Below are 16716 nucleotides of genomic sequence, written 5' to 3' on the forward strand. Positions count from 1 at the left end.
GAAGGCTACTTTAAGTGCGGAATCAATACCTGCAGGGTTACTAGAACCATTTAAATGTAAATAGAAGATGTGTAATACAATTAGAATGCAACCTACAAAAGGTAATATAAAGTGCAATACAAAGAATCGTTTTAATGTTACATCAGATACATAGTATCCACCGAGTAACCAAGGTACTAAATATGGTATTGGAGAAAGGAGATTAGTAATGACTGTAGCACCCCAGAAACTCATCTGTCCCCATGGTAGTACATAACCGAGGAAAGCAGTGGCTATAGTAAGTAGATATAAAACTAAACCAGACATCCAAGCAGTAGTTAAATAACTATAGCTGGAGTTATACATACCTCGAGACATGTGTATTAAGATACACAAGAAGACGAAAGAAGCAGTTGTTGCATGCAACATCCTAAATTCCATCCTGCTGCTACCTCTCTAACTAGATGTTGAACACTAGCAAATGCACAAGATGCTTCAGAAGTATATCGGAACGCTAAAGTGATACCTGTAATTATTTGGGTATACAGTATGATCTTCTTGATTATTATTGGTAGTGCTATTCCACAAGCGACTTATATCTTATATGGTAGATTAGCTACTATCGTATATCTTACTACCGGATTGGTTCTATGCTTATACTAAATCAATAGTTATAATGACTACAGCTTCCAAGCAAACATGATTACCGTGATATTGAAATCCAACACTTTTAGCTGTCTTAAGCAGTCCAGTGGGGTGGTGTGTACTGCAATCATAAAGAACTTGGTATTCTGTTCTAATTCCCCGTGGTAAACACAGTCAACGAATGGCGGAAGGAGCATTCATATGTTATGCAGTGTCTTAGGAGAGATACTCTAGATTTAGCATTCATCTACAGCTACGGTAACTGTTGTGTTTAATAGCGGTTAACCTTTCCTTTTCCTTACGTACTCAGGGCATGCAATACCAATCAGATAACAACTGAAGCTAGACTCCATGTTACACTTACTAAAATGGGATTCCTAGGTTGATATAAACTACCTTTTTCTGGGGAGTATATACTACGAGTTGGACTACTGGTTTAGATCTTGAAGGTCTTTGTTTACCGGATCCAAGTTCTCTTGTGCTTTTCATGACCATCATGTTAAGTGCATTAAGTATAGTGGTATCCAGCGTATATTTGAAAAACCAACATTTGTATACAAGCTGTACGAATATCATGACATTCACTTTGGTAGTCGCCTTCTTAATGTTAGTCTGTACGGAATACACGGATCGGATTCTTGTTGGCCTGGCACCTGTTTAGTAACTGGATGAACGCTTTTTACGCCTGGTATGCATGGATAATACTCGACTCTTCTATAGTTTAACCGCTACTGCTGGGACTGTATATTATGTACTTACGGTAGTACTATCAAGCCTCTTCTTCCAAATAGATTTCATGGAAAACCTAAAATTCGCATGTTTGATTGACATTTAGCCGCTAATATACAATCATCCAAGATATATTTATCTATCGCAGGTTCGGTCTAATGTCCGTTATACTATATAGATCACATGGCTTCTGGTACTTTTGAGATCATGCTAACGGCGAGAAGGGAAGTGTGTTCAATAACTAGCTGAGTGCTTGTACGATAATTATATCAATGCAGTACCAATTAAGGCGTGTAGCATCTCCTATGCTCCTTAACATCACAGCTATGTCGAATTATCGCACCCAGATAACTCCATACCAGTGAACCGGTTTGTAACTCCGCTTCATATCGTACCTGATGGTACTTTTTAGCATATTATGCGGTGTTAAAAAGTAATCCCATCCAAAACCGGTGGTTTGTTAGTATTTATGTTATCAACATGTCAATGAAATATCAACAACGATGAAACTTATTTGGTTAACATAACAACATAGAAGGTAAAGCTGGATTACGTTCAAACTTTACACTGGATACGTTTCAATGTTAACTTACTAAATACCATGGGAGCGAAGAGAATCTAATATGTAACTCCGTTCATGGAAATCAAAAGAGCTTTCACGCTATCTCTAGTGCCTGTCGAGTCGCTCAAGGAAGATTTGATCCTGTATATGATTTAAGGGATGTAAAGGTGCTCAGGGTCTAACCGTCGGGCCATCTGGATCCTCATATTCAAAGATAATTCTATTTAAGAAAGTTTTAGATAAACGACATGTGAAGAGTCGGACCAACTTTCACGCACGACGATAATTACCCGACAAGGATTTACCTACCTTTGGACCGTCATAATACAGCCGCCGTTTACATTTTACTGCACCGGGCAGGGATTATATACTATACCTCTACAGTGGTATTAGCAGTATCTAGTGTTGATGTACAACAGACGCTCTCCTTGTTCCACTACCTAACCATAATCTATTGTTCCAGATATTAAGGAATGTACGCTTCATATAACTACACAACGTTATGCCAAGAAGGATACCAGATTACCCTGATTATCTTTGTTATATTAATACATGGTGTTCAATTGGTTCTATATCCACAATAGTTATCATCTTAACTATGCTCTGCTAATGCACTTAACATGATGGTCATGAAAAGCACAAGAGAACTTGGATCCGGTAACAAAGACCTTCAAGATCTAAACCAGTAGTCCAACTCGTAGTATATACTCCCCAGAAAAGCTGATAAATAATCCTGTCTCAGAGATGATAACTCCAAGTAGATGCTACTGATTAGACTAGCATCTGAGTATAGTTTTCTCTTCGCTGTTAAGATGAGTGAGAACAAGAATCCATATATTACGCCTAGAAACAGTAACCGATGTGGAATAATCTTAATGTAGTAGGATATTGAAATCCAACACTTTTAGCTGTCTTAAGCAGTCCAGTGGGGTGGTGGTGTACTGCAATCATAAAGAACTTGGTTGTCTGTATCTCATAACCGGAGTCATCTTCAGTATTCTAGGAACTATAATGTCTTTGTTTATTCGATTTGAGTGAACACATAAGATCATCGAATTTAACGGTATGCTCCTGAAAGTAACGGTACAAGCTGTAAACAAAGGACTCCTTAACTTAAACTGAGGAGTCAAGTAGGTACAAACCGTACAAGGATTAATTATGTCCATCTGTGCATCTAAGTTGAGACTATCGGTTATATATTTTAGACGCTAACTTCCCGGCTAAACTTTGACTTATTAAACCAGCCTGGGATCATAAAAGTACTATGTATGGTAAGATTGAGCGTGACTATCGAATGAAACAATGTGCTCCAACGCTAGTCTAAGTCTCTAACATACCTTTTACCTACAACTGTACGGAACGTAACAAACCTCCAGGCAAAGAACTTGGTATTCTGTTCTAATTCCCGTGGTAAACACAGTCAACGAATGGCGGAAGGAGCATTCATATGTTATGCAGTGTCTTAGGAGAGATACTCTAGATTTAGCATTCATCTACAGCTACGGTAACTGTTGTGTTTAAATAGCGGTTAACCTTTCCTTTTCCTTACGTACTCAGGGCATGCAATACCAATCAGATAACAACTGAAGCTAGACTCCATGTTACACTTACTAAAATGGGATTCCTAGGTTGATATAAACTACCTTTTTCTGGGGAGTATATACTACGAGTTGGACTACTGGTTTAGATCTTGAAGGTCTTTGTTTACCGGATCCAAGTTCTCTTGTGCTTTTCATGACCATCATGTTAAGTGCATTAAGTATAGTGGTATCCAGCGTATATTTGAAAAACCAACATTTGTATACAAGCTGTACGAATATCATGACATTCACTTTGGTAGTCGCCTTCTTAATGTTAGTCTGTACGGAATACACGGATCGGATTCTTGTTGGCCTGGCACCTGTTTAGTAACTGGATGAACGCTTTTTACGCCTGGTATGCATGGATAATACTCGACTCTTCTATAGTTTAACCGCTACTGCTGGGACTGTATATTATGTACTTACGGTAGTACTATCAAGCCTCTTCTTCCAAATAGATTTCATGGAAAACCTAAAATTCGCATGTTTGATTGACATTTAGCCGCTAATATACAATCATCCAAGATATATTTATCTATCGCAGGTTCGGTCTAATGTCCCGTTATACTATATAGATCACATGGCTTCTGGTACTTTGAGATCATGCTAACGGCGAGAAGGGAAGTGTGTTTCAAAGAAAAGGGATGTTTAGCCGGGAAGTTAGCGTCTAAAATATATAACCGATAGTCTCAACTTAGATGCACAGATGGACATAATTAATCCTTGTACGGTTTGTACCTACTTGACTCCTCAGTTTAAGTTAAGGAGTCCTTTGTTTACAGCTTGTACCGTTACTTTCAGGAGCATACCGTTAAATTCGATGATCTTATGTGTTCACTCAAATCGAATAAACACAAAGACATTATAGTTCCTAGAATACTGAAGATGACTCCGGTTATGAGATACAGACAACCAAGTTCTTTATGATTGCAGTACACCACCACCCCACTGGACTGCTTAAGACAGCTAAAAGTGTTGGATTTCAATATCACGGTAATCATGTTTGCTTGGAAGCTGTAGTCATTATAACTATTGATTTAGTATAAGCATAGAACCAATCCGGTAGTAAGATATACGATAGTAGCTAATCTACCATATAAGATATAAGTCGCTTGTGGAATAGCACTACCAATAATAATCAAGAAGATCATACTGTATACCCAAATAATTACCCATCCACTGACTACATTTCGAGTCATAAAATGTTGTCGTATCAACATTCGAGTATTCAAAGCTCGAATTTCAGATAAAAGAGCTAAGTTAATGAGAGAGGACATAAATACTAACAAACCACCGGTTTTGGATGGGATTACTTTTAACACCGCATAATATGCTAAAAAGTACCATTCAGGTACGATATGAAGCGGAGTTACAAACCGGTTCACTGGTATGGAGTTATCTGGGTGCGATAATTCAATCAAACAAAAAGCCGTTTGTAAGAAAATTAAACCAATTAGATAGGATAGACATTTAGCATCGGTCATTAACATATGAGGATAGAAGGCTACTTTAAGTGCGGAATCAATACCTGCAGGGTTACTAGAACCATTTAAATGTAAATAGAAGATGTGTAATACAATTAGAATGCAACCTACAAAAGGTAATATAAAGTGCAATACAAAGAATCGTTTTAATGTTACATCAGATACATAGTATCCACCGAGTAACCAAGGTACTAAATATGGTATTGGAGAAAGGAGATTAGTAATGACTGTAGCACCCCAGAAACTCATCTGTCCCCATGGTAGTACATAACCGAGGAAAGCAGTGGCTATAGTAAGTAGATATAAAAACTAAACCAGACATCCAAGCAGTAGTTAAATAACTATAGCTGGAGTTATACATACCTCGAGACATGTGTATTAAGATACACAAGAAGACGAAAGAAGCAGTTGTTGCATGCAACATCCTAAATTCCCATCCTGCTGCTACCTCTCTAACTAGATGTTGAACACTAGCAAATGCACAAGATGCTTCAGAAGTATATCGGAACGCTAAAGTGATACCTGTAATTATTTGGAGTACAAAGGTAATTGCAACTAAGAAACCAAAGTTATAAGATGAATTTAGATTGAGAGCACACCGATAAAAGACGAGGTGTGCCCGGAATAGACTCATGGAAATTTGGTGTGTTCTCGAAACCATGCTAGCACAATAGAACTTCGTTAAATAACTACATATTAAAATGAGCGCATGTAAACTAGTCTTAAACACACCGCTCGTCACGTAACAAATCTCAAATCGTACTGTAGATTTTATATATGTACCGTAACTATAACCATGGTGACATCCAATGTTCACGCTCAATCTTACCATACATAGTACTTTTATGATCCCAGGCTGGTTTAATAAGTCAAAGTTTAGCCGGGAAGTTAGCGTCTAAAATATATAACCGATAGTCTCAACTTAGATGCACAGATGGACATAATTAATCCTTGTACGGTTTTGTACCTACTTGACTCCTCAGTTTAAGTTAAGGAGTCCTTTGTTTTACAGCTTGTACCGTTACTTTCAGGAGCATACCGTTAAATTCGATGATCTTATGTGTTCACTCAAATCGAATAAACAAAGACATTATAGTTCCTAGAATACTGAAGATGACTCCGGTTATGAGATACAGACAACCAAGTTCTTTATGATTGCAGTACACCACCACCCCACTGGACTGCTTAAGACAGCTAAAAGTGTTGGATTTCAATATCCTACTACATTAAGATTATTCCACATCGGTTATGTTCTAGGCGTAATATATGGATTCTTGTTCTCACTCATCTTAACAGCGAGAGAAAACTACTACTCAGATGCTAGTCTAATCATAGCATCGTACTTGGAGTTATCATCTCTGAGACAGGATTATTTATCAGCTTTTTCTGGGGAGTATATACTACGAGTTGGACTACTGGTTTAGATCTTGAAGGTCTTTGTTTACCGGATCCAAGTTCTCTTGTGCTTTTATGCCATCATGTTAAGTGCATTACAGAATAGTTTAAGATATAACTATTTGAATAAACCAATTGAAACATCCATGTATGTAATATAACAAAAGATAATCAAGTAATCTGGTATCCATCTTCTTGGCATACGATGTTAGTTACTATTGAACCGTACATTTCCTTAATATCTGCGTAAAATAGTATTATGGTTAGGTAGTGAACATTTAAGAGAGCGTCCTGTTGTACATCAACACTAGATACAAGGATATACTTATCTATCAACATTAATGTTTAATAAACGACAAGGACTGAGTCTAACTGGATTTAATAATACAGGGTTGTTGAACTGTGTAAAGATCATTGTGTTATGGTTCTATCACAAACATTGAGGTTAGAAAAAGGCTCGGTGAGTGTTTCAATAACTAGCTGAGTGCTTGTACGATAGATTATATCAATGCAGTACCAATTAAGGCGTGTAGATCTTCCTATGTCATAACATCACATGCTATGTTCGAATTATCGCACCCAGATAACTCCATACCAGTGAACCGGTTTGTAACTCCGTTCATATCGTACCTGAATGGTACTTTTTAGCATATTATGCGGTGTTAAAAGTAATCCCATCCAAAACCGGTGGTTTTGTTAGTATTTATGTCCTCTCTCATTTAACTTAGCTCTTTTATCTGAAATTCGAGCTTTGAATACTCGAATGTTGATACGACAACATTTTATGACTCGAAATGTAGTCAGTGGATGGGTAATTATTTGGGTATACAGTATGATCTTCTTGATTATTATTGGTAGTGCTATTCCACAAGCGACTTATATCTTATATGGTAGATTAGCTACTATCGTATATCTTACTACCGGATTGGTTCTATGCTTATACTAAATCAATAGTTATAATGACTACAGCTTCCAAGCAAACATGATTACCGTGATATTGAAATCCAACACTTTTAGCTGTCTTAAGCAGTCCAGTGGGGTGGTGGTGTACTGCAATCATAAAGAACTTGGTTGTCTGTATCTCATAACCGGAGTCATCTTCAGTATTCTAGGAACTATAATGTCTTTGTTTATTCGATTTGAGTGAACACATAAGATCATCGAATTTAACGGTATGCTCCTGAAAGTAACGGTACAAGCTGTAAACAAAGGACTCCTTAACTTAAACTGAGGAGTCAAGTAGGTACAAACCGTACAAGGATTAATTATGTCCATCTGTGCATCTAAGTTGAGACTATCGGTTATATATTTTAGACGCTAACTTCCCGGCTAAACTTTGACTTATTAAACCAGCCTGGGATCATAAAAGTACTATGTATGGTAAGATTGAGCGTGAACATTGGATGTCACCATGGTTATAGTTACGGTACATATATAAAATCTACAGTACGATTTGAGATTTGTTACGTGACGAGCGGTGTGTTTAAGACTAGTTTACATGCGCTCATTTTAATATGTAGTTATTTAACGAAGTTCTATTTGTGCTAGCATGGTTTCGAGAACACACCAAATTTCCATGAGTCTATTCCGGGCACACCTCGTCTTTTATCGGTGTGCTCTCAATCTAAATTCATCTTATAACTTTGGTTTCTTAGTTGCAATTACCTTTGTACTCCAAATAATTACAGGTATCACTTTAGCGTTCCGATATACTTCTGAAGCATCTTGTGCATTTGCTAGTGTTCAACATCTAGTTAGAGAGGTAGCAGCAGGATGGGAATTTAGGATGTTGCATGCAACAACTGCTTCTTTTCGTCTTCTTGTGTATCTTAATACACATGTCTCGAGGTATGTATAACTCCAGCTATAGTTATTTAACTACTGCTTGGATGTCTGGTTTAGTTTTATATCTACTTACTATAGCCACTGCTTTCCTCGGTTATGTACTACCATGGGACAGATGAGTTTCTGGGTGCTACAGTCATTACTAATCTCCTTTCTCCAATACCATATTTAGTACCTTGGTTACTCGGTGGATACTATGTATCTGATGTAACATTAAAACGATTCTTTGTATTGCACTTTATATTACCTTTTTGTAGGTTGCATTCTAATTGTATTACACATCTTCTATTTACATTTAAATGGTTCTAGTAACCCTGCAGGTATTGATTTCCGCACTTAAAGTAGCCTTCTATCCTCATATGTTAATGACCGATGCTAAATGTCTATCCTATCTAATTGGTTTAATTTTCTTACAAACGGCTTTTGGTTTGATTGAATTATCGCACCCAGATAACTCCATACCAGTGAACCGGTTTGTAACTCCGCTTCATATCGTACCTGAATGGTACTTTTTAGCATATTATGCGGTGTTAAAAGTAATCCCATCCAAAACCGGTGGTTTGTTAGTATTTATGTCCTCTCTCATTAACTTAGCTCTTTTATCTGAAATTCGAGCTTTGAATACTCGAATGTTGATACGACAACATTTTATGACTCGAAATGTAGTCAGTGGATGGGTAATTATTTGGGTATACAGTATGATCTTCTTGATTATTATTGGTAGTGCTATTCCACAAGCGACTTATATCTTATATGGTAGATTAGCTACTATCGTATATCTTACTACCGGATTGGTTCTATGCTTATACTAAATCAATAGTTATAATGACTACAGCTTCCAAGCAAACATGATTACCGTGATATTGAAATCCAACACTTTTAGCTGTCTTAAGCAGTCCAGTGGGGTGGTGGTGTACTGCAATCATAAAGAACTTGGTTGTCTGTATCTCATAACCGGAGTCATCTTCAGTATTCTAGGAACTATAATGTCTTTGTTTATTCGATTTGAGTTATACAGTTCTGGATCGCGGATCATTTGTACAGAGACGATAGCTACTTATAATGTGATAATAACGATACATGGCCTAGCTATGATCTTTATGTTCTTAATGCCTGCTTTGTACGGAGGATATGGTAACTTCTTTGTACCAATATATATTGGTGGTTCGGAAGTCGTTTTCCAAGAACTAACGCGATCTCCTATTTTCTAGTACCATTAGTGAACTCTTTTGGTCTGATCCTAAGTACGCAGTGAGCTAACTAGATACAAGGAACTTGACAAGCATTAATAGATTTATATAAACGACAAGGACATGAGTCTACTGGATTTTATAATACAGGGTTGAACTGTGGGTTAGTTTCAATGCCCAAGGCAGAGCACTGGATTGGATACCCAGGGAACTGTGCTCCCATTAATAAGAATCATATTCTAAGTCACCAGGCATGCAATACCAATCAGATAACAACTGAAGCTAGACTCCATGTTACACTTACTAAAATGGGATTCCTAGGTTGATATAAACTACCTTTTTCTGGGGAGTATATACTACGAGTTGGACTACTGGTTTAGATCTTGAAGGTCTTTGTTTACCGGATCCAAGTTCTCTTGTGCTTTTCATGACCATCATGTTAAGTGCATTAAGTATAGTGGTATCCAGCGTATATTTGAAAAACCAACATTTGTATACAAGCTGTACGAATATCATGACATTCACTTTGGTAGTCGCCTTCTTAATGTTAGTCTGTACGGAATACTTAGGACTATCTCTTTATATTAATGATAATGCATTTGGTAATGGACTTTTCATCTTAACTGGTATACATTTTAGCCATGTTATTGTTGGAGCTATCCTTGTATTCTTCACTCAAAGTATCTATAGTTCTTTAGTTACTTACATGCCTACAAGCTCTATAATGCTAAGCAAATCTAAAGGTATGTTATGCAAGATCTTTACAGAACCATTCACTATTTTATATCTACACTTTGTAGAAACCATGTGGATATTAATCCACATTACATTCTATCTCTAAATCATATAACGGTCGTAAGGTACGCCGGGGATAACAGGTCAGATAATATTGGGAGTTCTAATCCTCGGATTGTATCAGCACCTCCATGTCGGCTCATTACTCCCTTGTTATTGAACAAGATTCAGTTAGGAACGCTAGTTCACCGTCAGATGTAATACGTGAGCTGGGTTAAGAACGTCTGGAGACAGTTTGTTCCCTATCTACCATATTATCTAATTGGTTTAATTTTCTTACAAACGGCTTTTGGTTTGATTGAATTATCGCACCCAGATAACTCCATACCAGTGAACCGGTTTGTAACTCCGCTTCATATCGTACCTGAATGGTACTTTTTAGCATATTATGCGGTGTTAAAAGTAATCCCATCCAAAACCGGTGGTTTGTTAGTATTTATGTTATCAACATGTCAATGAAATATCAACAACGATGAAACTTATTTGGTTAACATAACAACATAGAAGGTAAAGCTGGATTACGTTCAAACTTTACACTGGATACGTTTCAATGTTAACTTACTAAATACCATGGGAGCGAAGAGAATCTAATATGTAACTCCGTTCATGGAAATCAAAAGAGCTTTCACTGATTGTATTTATGAAACGTGATTAGTTCACCTAGCCAACACGATCCGGTTGTTTGGGAATAATATCCCTATTTAAGGGATTGATATGTGCTACAATAACACAGTCGGTACGAAGTCGAAACAAGGTAGTTGATGGTGAACCAGTGGCTGAACAAACCTTTTTATTGATTATGCTGACTTTAGTCCCGAGAAACTACAGTTCTGCTTAAACTGAGGAGTCAAGTAGGTACAAACCGTACAAGGATTAATTATGTCCATCTGTGCATCTAAGTTGAGACTATCGGTTATATATTTTAGACGCTAACTTCCCGGCTAAACATCCCTTTTCTTTGAAACACACTTCCCTTCTCGCCGTTAGCATGATCTCAAAGTACCAGAAGCCATGTGATCTATATAGTATAACGGGACATTAGACCGAACCTGCGATAGATAAATATATCTTGGATGATTGTATATTAGCGGCTAAATGTCAATCAAACATGCGAATTTTAGGTTTTCCATGAAATCTATTTGGAAGAAGAGGCTTGATAGTACTACCGTAAGTACATAATATACAGTCCCAGCAGTAGCGGTTAAACTATAGAAGAGTCGAGTATTATCCATGCATACCAGGCGTAAAAAGCGTTCATCCAGTTACTAAACAGGTGCCAGGCCAACAAGAATCCGATCCGTGTATTCCGTACAGACTAACATTAAGAAGGCGACTACCAAAGTGAATGTCATGATATTCGTACAGCTTGTATACAAATGTTGGTTTTTCAAATATACGCTGGATACCACTATACTTAATGCACTTAACATGATGGTCATGAAAAGCACAAGAGAACTTGGATCCGGTAAACAAAGACCTTCAAGATCTAAACCAGTAGTCCAACTCGTAGTATATACTCCCCAGAAAAAGGTAGTTTATATCAACCTAGGAATCCCATTTTAGTAAGTGTAACATGGAGTCTAGCTTCAGTTGTTATCTGATTGGTATTGCATGCCCTGAGTACGTAAGGAAAAGGAAAGGTTAACCGCTATTTAAACACAACAGTTACCGTAGCTGTAGATGAATGCTAAATCTAGAGTATCTCTCCTAAGACACTGCATAACATATGAATGCTCCTTCCGCCATTCGTTGACTGTGTTTACCACGGGGAATTAGAACAGAATACCAAGTTCTTTGCCTGGAGGTTTGTTACGTTCCGTACAGTTGTAGGTAAAAGGTATGTTAGAGACTTAGACTAGCGTTGGAGCACATTGTTTCATTCGATAGTCCACGCTCAATCTTACCATACATAGTACTTTTATGATCCCAGGCTGGTTTAATAAGTCAAAGTTTAGCCGGGAAGTTAGCGTCTAAAATATATAACCGATAGTCTCAACTTAGATGCACAGATGGACATAATTAATCCTTGTACGGTTTGTACCTACTTGACTCCTCAGTTTAAGTTAAGGAGTCCTTTGTTTACAGCTTGTACCGTTACTTTCAGGAGCATACCGTTAAATTCGATGATCTTATGTGTTCACTCAAATCGAATAAACAAAGACATTATAGTTCCTAGAATACTGAAGATGACTCCGGTTATGAGATACAGACAACCAAGTTCTTTATGATTGCAGTACACCACCACCCCACTGGACTGCTTAAGACAGCTAAAAGTGTTGGATTTCAATATCACGGTAATCATGTTTGCTTGGAAGCTGTAGTCATTATAACTATTGATTTAGTATAAGCATAGAACCAATCCGGTAGTAAGATATACGATAGTAGCTAATCTACCATATAAGATATAAGTCGCTTGTGGAATAGCACTACCAATAATAATCAAGAAGATCATACTGTATACCCAAATAATTACCCATCCACTGACTACATTTCGAGTCATAAAATGTTGTCGTATCAACATTCGAGTATTCAAAGCTCGAATTTCAGATAAAAGAGCTAAGTTAATGAGAGAGGACATAAATACTAACAAACCACCGGTTTTGGATGGGATTACTTTTAACACCGCATAATATGCTAAAAAGTACCATTCAGGTACGATATGAAGCGGAGTTACAAACCGGTTCACTGGTATGGAGTTATCTGGGTGCGATAATTCAATCAAACCAAAAGCCGTTTGTAAGAAAATTAAACCAATTAGATAATATGGTAGATAGGGAACAAACTGTCTCCAGACGTTCTTAACCCAGCTCACGTATTACATCTGACGGTGAACTAGCGTTCCTAACTGAATCTTGTTCAATAACAAGGGAGTAATGAGCCGACATGGAGGTGCTGATACAATCCGAGGATTAGAACTCCCAATATTATCTGACCTGTTATCCCCGGCGTACCTTACGACCGTTATATGATTTAGAGATAGAATGTAATGTGGATTAATATCCACATGGTTTCTACAAAGTGTAGATATAAAATAGTGAATGGTTCTGTAAAGATCTTGCATAACATACCTTTAGATTTGCTTAGCATTATAGAGCTTGTAGGCATGTAAGTAACTAAAGAACTATAGATACTTTGAGTGAAGAATACAAGGATAGCTCCAACAATAACATGGCTAAAATGTATACCAGTTAAGATGAAAAGTCCATTACCAAATGCATTATCATTAATATAAAGAGATAGTCCTAAGTATTCCGTACAGACTAACATTAAGAAGGCGACTACCAAAGTGAATGTCATGATATTCGTACAGCTTGTATACAAATGTTGGTTTTTCAAATATACGCTGGATACCACTATACTTAATGCAGAGCATAGTTAAGATGATAACTATTGTGGATATAGAACCAATTGAACACCATGTATTAATATAACAAAGATAATCAGGGTAATCTGGTATCCTTCTTGGCATAACGTTGTGTAGTTATATGAAGCGTACATTCCTTAATATCTGGAACAATAGATTATGGTTAGGTAGTGGAACAAGGAGAGCGTCTGTTGTACATCAACACTAGATACAAGGAACTTGACAAGCATTAATAGATTTATATAAACGACAAGGACATGAGTCTACTGGATTTTATAATACAGGGTTGAACTGTGGGTTAGTTTCAATGCCCAAGGCAGAGCACTGGATTGGATACCCAGGGAACTGTGCTCCCATTAATAAGAATCATATTCTAAGTCACCAGGCATGCAATACCAATCAGATAACAACTGAAGCTAGACTCCATGTTACACTTACTAAAATGGGATTCCTAGGTTGATATAAACTACCTTTTTCTGGGAGTATATACTACGAGTTGGACTACTGGTTTAGATCTTGAAGGTCTTTGTTTACCGGATCCAAGTTCTCTTGTGCTTTTCATGACCATCATGTTAAGTGCATTAAGTATAGTGGTATCCAGCGTATATTTGAAAAACCAACATTTGTATACAAGCTGTACGAATATCATGACATTCACTTTGGTAGTCGCCTTCTTAATGTTAGTCTGTACGGAATACACGGATCGGATTCTTGTTGGCCTGGCAACCTGTTTAGTAACTGGATGAACGCTTTTTACGCCTGGTATGCATGGATAATACTCGACTCTTCTATAGTTTAACCGCTACTGCTGGGACTGTATATTATGTACTTACGGTAGTACTATCAGCCTCTTCTTCCAAATAGATTTCATGGAAAACCTAAAATTCGCATGTTTGATTGACATTTAGCGCTAATATACAATCATCCAAGATATATTTATCTATCGCAGGTTCGGTCTAATGTCCCGTTATACTATATAGATCACATGGCTTCTGGTACTTTGAGATTCATGCTAACGGCGAGAAGGGAAGTGTGTTTTCAAAGAAAAGGGATGTTTAGCCGGGAAGTTAGCGTCTAAAATATATAACCGATAGTCTCAACTTAGATGCACAGAATGGACATAATTAATCCTTGTACGGTTTGTACCTACTTGACTCCTCAGTTTTAAGTCTTTGTTTACAGCTTGTACCGTTACTTTCAGGAGCATACCGTTAAATTCGATGATCTTATGTGTTCACTCAAATCGAATAAACAAAGACATTATAGTTCATAGAATACTGAAGATGACTCCGGTTATGAGATACAGACAACCAAGTTCTTTATGATTGCAGTACACCACCACCCCACTGGACTGCTTAAGACAGCTAAAAGTGTTGGATTTCAATATCACGGTAATCATGTTTGTTTGGAAGCTGTAGTCATTATAACTATTGATTTAGTATAAGCATAGAACCAATCCGGTAGTAAGATATACGATAGTAGCTAATCTACCATATAAGATATAAGTCGCTTGTGGAATAGCACTACCAATAATAATCAAGAAGATCATACTGTATACCCAAATAATTACCCATCCACTGACTACATTTCGAGTCATAAAATGTTGTCGTATCAACATTCGAGTATTCAAAGCTCGAATTTCAGATAAAAGAGCTAAGTTAATGAGAGAGGACATAAATACTAACAAACCACCGGTTTTGGATGGGATTACTTTTAACACCGCATAATATGCTAAAAAGTACCATTCAGGTACGATATGAAGCGGAGTTACAAACCGGTTCACTGGTATGGAGTTATCTGGGTGCGATAATTCAATCAAACCAAAAGCCGTTTGTAAGAAAATTAAACCAATTAGATAGGATAGACATTTAGCATCGGTCATTAACATATGAGGATAGAAGGCTACTTTAAGTGCGGAATCAATACCTGCAGGGTTACTAGAACCATTTAAATGTAAATAGAAGATGTGTAATACAATTAGAATGCAACCTACAAAAGGTAATATAAAGTGCAATACAAAGAATCGTTTTAATGTTACATCAGATACATAGTATCCACCGAGTAACCAAGGTACTAAATATGGTATTGGAGAAAGGAGATTAGTAATGACTGTAGCACCCCAGAAACTCATCTGTCCCCATGGTAGTACATAACCGAGGAAAGCAGTGGCTATAGTAAGTAGATATAAAACTAAACCAGACATCCAAGCAGTAGTTAAATAACTATAGCTGGAGTTATACATACCTCGAGACATGTGTATTAAGATACACAAGAAGACGAAAGAAGCAGTTGTTGCATACAACATCCTAAATTCCCATCCTGCTGCTACCTCTCTAACTAGATGTTGAACACTAGCAAATGCACAAGATGCTTCAGAAGTATATCGGAACGCTAAAGTGATACCTGTAATTATTTGGAGTACAAAGGTAATTGCAACTAAGAAACCAAAGTTATAAGATGAATTTAGATTGAGAGCACACCGATAAAAGACGAGGTGTGCCCGGAATAGACTCATGGAAATTTGGTGTGTTCTCGAAACCATGCTAGCACAATAGAACTTCGTTAAATAACTACATATTAAAATGAGCGCATGTAAACTAGTCTTAAACACACCGCTCGTCACGTAACAAATCTCAAATCGTACTGTAGATTTTATATATGTACCGTAACTATAACCATGGTGACATCCAATGTTCACGCTCATGGATTCAGTGTCCAGGACTACCTGGCGCTTAATAACGATTCCGTCTTCCAGCTTCCAAGCAAACATGATTACCGTGATATTGAAATCCAACACTTTTAGCTGTCTTAAGCAGTCCAGTGGGGTGGTGGTGTACTGCAATCATAAAGAACTTGGTTGTCTGTATCTCATAACCGGAGTCATCTTCAGTATTCTAGGAACTATAATGTCTTTGTTTATTCGATTTGAGTGAACACATAAGATCATCGAATTTAACGGTATGCTCCTGAAAGTAACGGTACAAGCTGTAAACAAAGGACTCCTTAACTTAAACTGAGGAGTCAAGTAGGTACAAAACCGTACAAGGATTAATTATGTCCATCTGTGCATCTAAGTTGAGACTATCGGTTATATATTTTAGACGCTAACTTCCCGGCTAAACTTTGACTTATTAAACCAGCCTGGGAT

The 16716-nt window shown here is 37.2% G+C and overlaps 6 protein-coding genes across 6 annotated transcripts; 4 read left to right on the forward strand and 2 right to left on the reverse strand.

Moving 5' to 3' along the window:
- Positions 1–678: 678 nt before the first annotated feature.
- Positions 679–1296, forward strand: BESB_064240 (uncharacterized protein; the record flags this gene model as incomplete). The annotated part of the gene is made up of 2 exons (XM_029364819.1): positions 679–738; positions 1129–1296. The coding sequence occupies 2 exons, from the start codon at positions 679–681 to the stop codon at positions 1294–1296; spliced, it is 228 nt and encodes a 75-aa protein (XP_029214894.1).
- Positions 1297–9836: 8540 nt separating this feature from the next.
- Positions 9837–10250, forward strand: BESB_064250 (cytochrome c oxidase subunit iii subfamily protein; the record flags this gene model as incomplete). The annotated part of the gene is made up of 1 exon (XM_029364820.1): positions 9837–10250. The coding sequence occupies one exon, from the start codon at positions 9837–9839 to the stop codon at positions 10248–10250; it is 414 nt and encodes a 137-aa protein (XP_029214895.1).
- Positions 10251–10335: 85 nt separating this feature from the next.
- Positions 10336–10663, forward strand: BESB_064260 (putative apocytochrome b; the record flags this gene model as incomplete). The annotated part of the gene is made up of 2 exons (XM_029364821.1): positions 10336–10374; positions 10439–10663. The coding sequence occupies 2 exons, from the start codon at positions 10336–10338 to the stop codon at positions 10661–10663; spliced, it is 264 nt and encodes an 87-aa protein (XP_029214896.1).
- Positions 10664–12542: 1879 nt separating this feature from the next.
- On the reverse strand, positions 12543–13577 carry BESB_064270 (cytochrome b; the record flags this gene model as incomplete). The annotated part of the gene is made up of 2 exons (XM_029364822.1): positions 12543–13011; positions 13462–13577. The coding sequence occupies 2 exons, from the start codon at positions 13575–13577 to the stop codon at positions 12543–12545; spliced, it is 585 nt and encodes a 194-aa protein (XP_029214897.1).
- Positions 13578–13727: 150 nt separating this feature from the next.
- On the forward strand, positions 13728–14314 carry BESB_064280 (uncharacterized protein; the record flags this gene model as incomplete). The annotated part of the gene is made up of 2 exons (XM_029364823.1): positions 13728–13730; positions 14024–14314. The coding sequence occupies 2 exons, from the start codon at positions 13728–13730 to the stop codon at positions 14312–14314; spliced, it is 294 nt and encodes a 97-aa protein (XP_029214898.1).
- A 689-nt stretch (positions 14315–15003) lies between these two features.
- On the reverse strand, positions 15004–16083 carry BESB_064290 (cytochrome b; the record flags this gene model as incomplete). The annotated part of the gene is made up of 1 exon (XM_029364824.1): positions 15004–16083. One exon carries the CDS (start codon positions 16081–16083, stop codon positions 15004–15006), a length of 1080 nt encoding a protein of 359 aa, XP_029214899.1.
- Positions 16084–16716: the final 633 nt, after the last annotated feature.

This window comes from Besnoitia besnoiti (assembly GCF_002563875.1).
Source record: "Besnoitia besnoiti strain Bb-Ger1 chromosome Unknown contig00056, whole genome shotgun sequence".
NCBI lineage: Eukaryota > Apicomplexa > Conoidasida > Eucoccidiorida > Sarcocystidae > Besnoitia > Besnoitia besnoiti.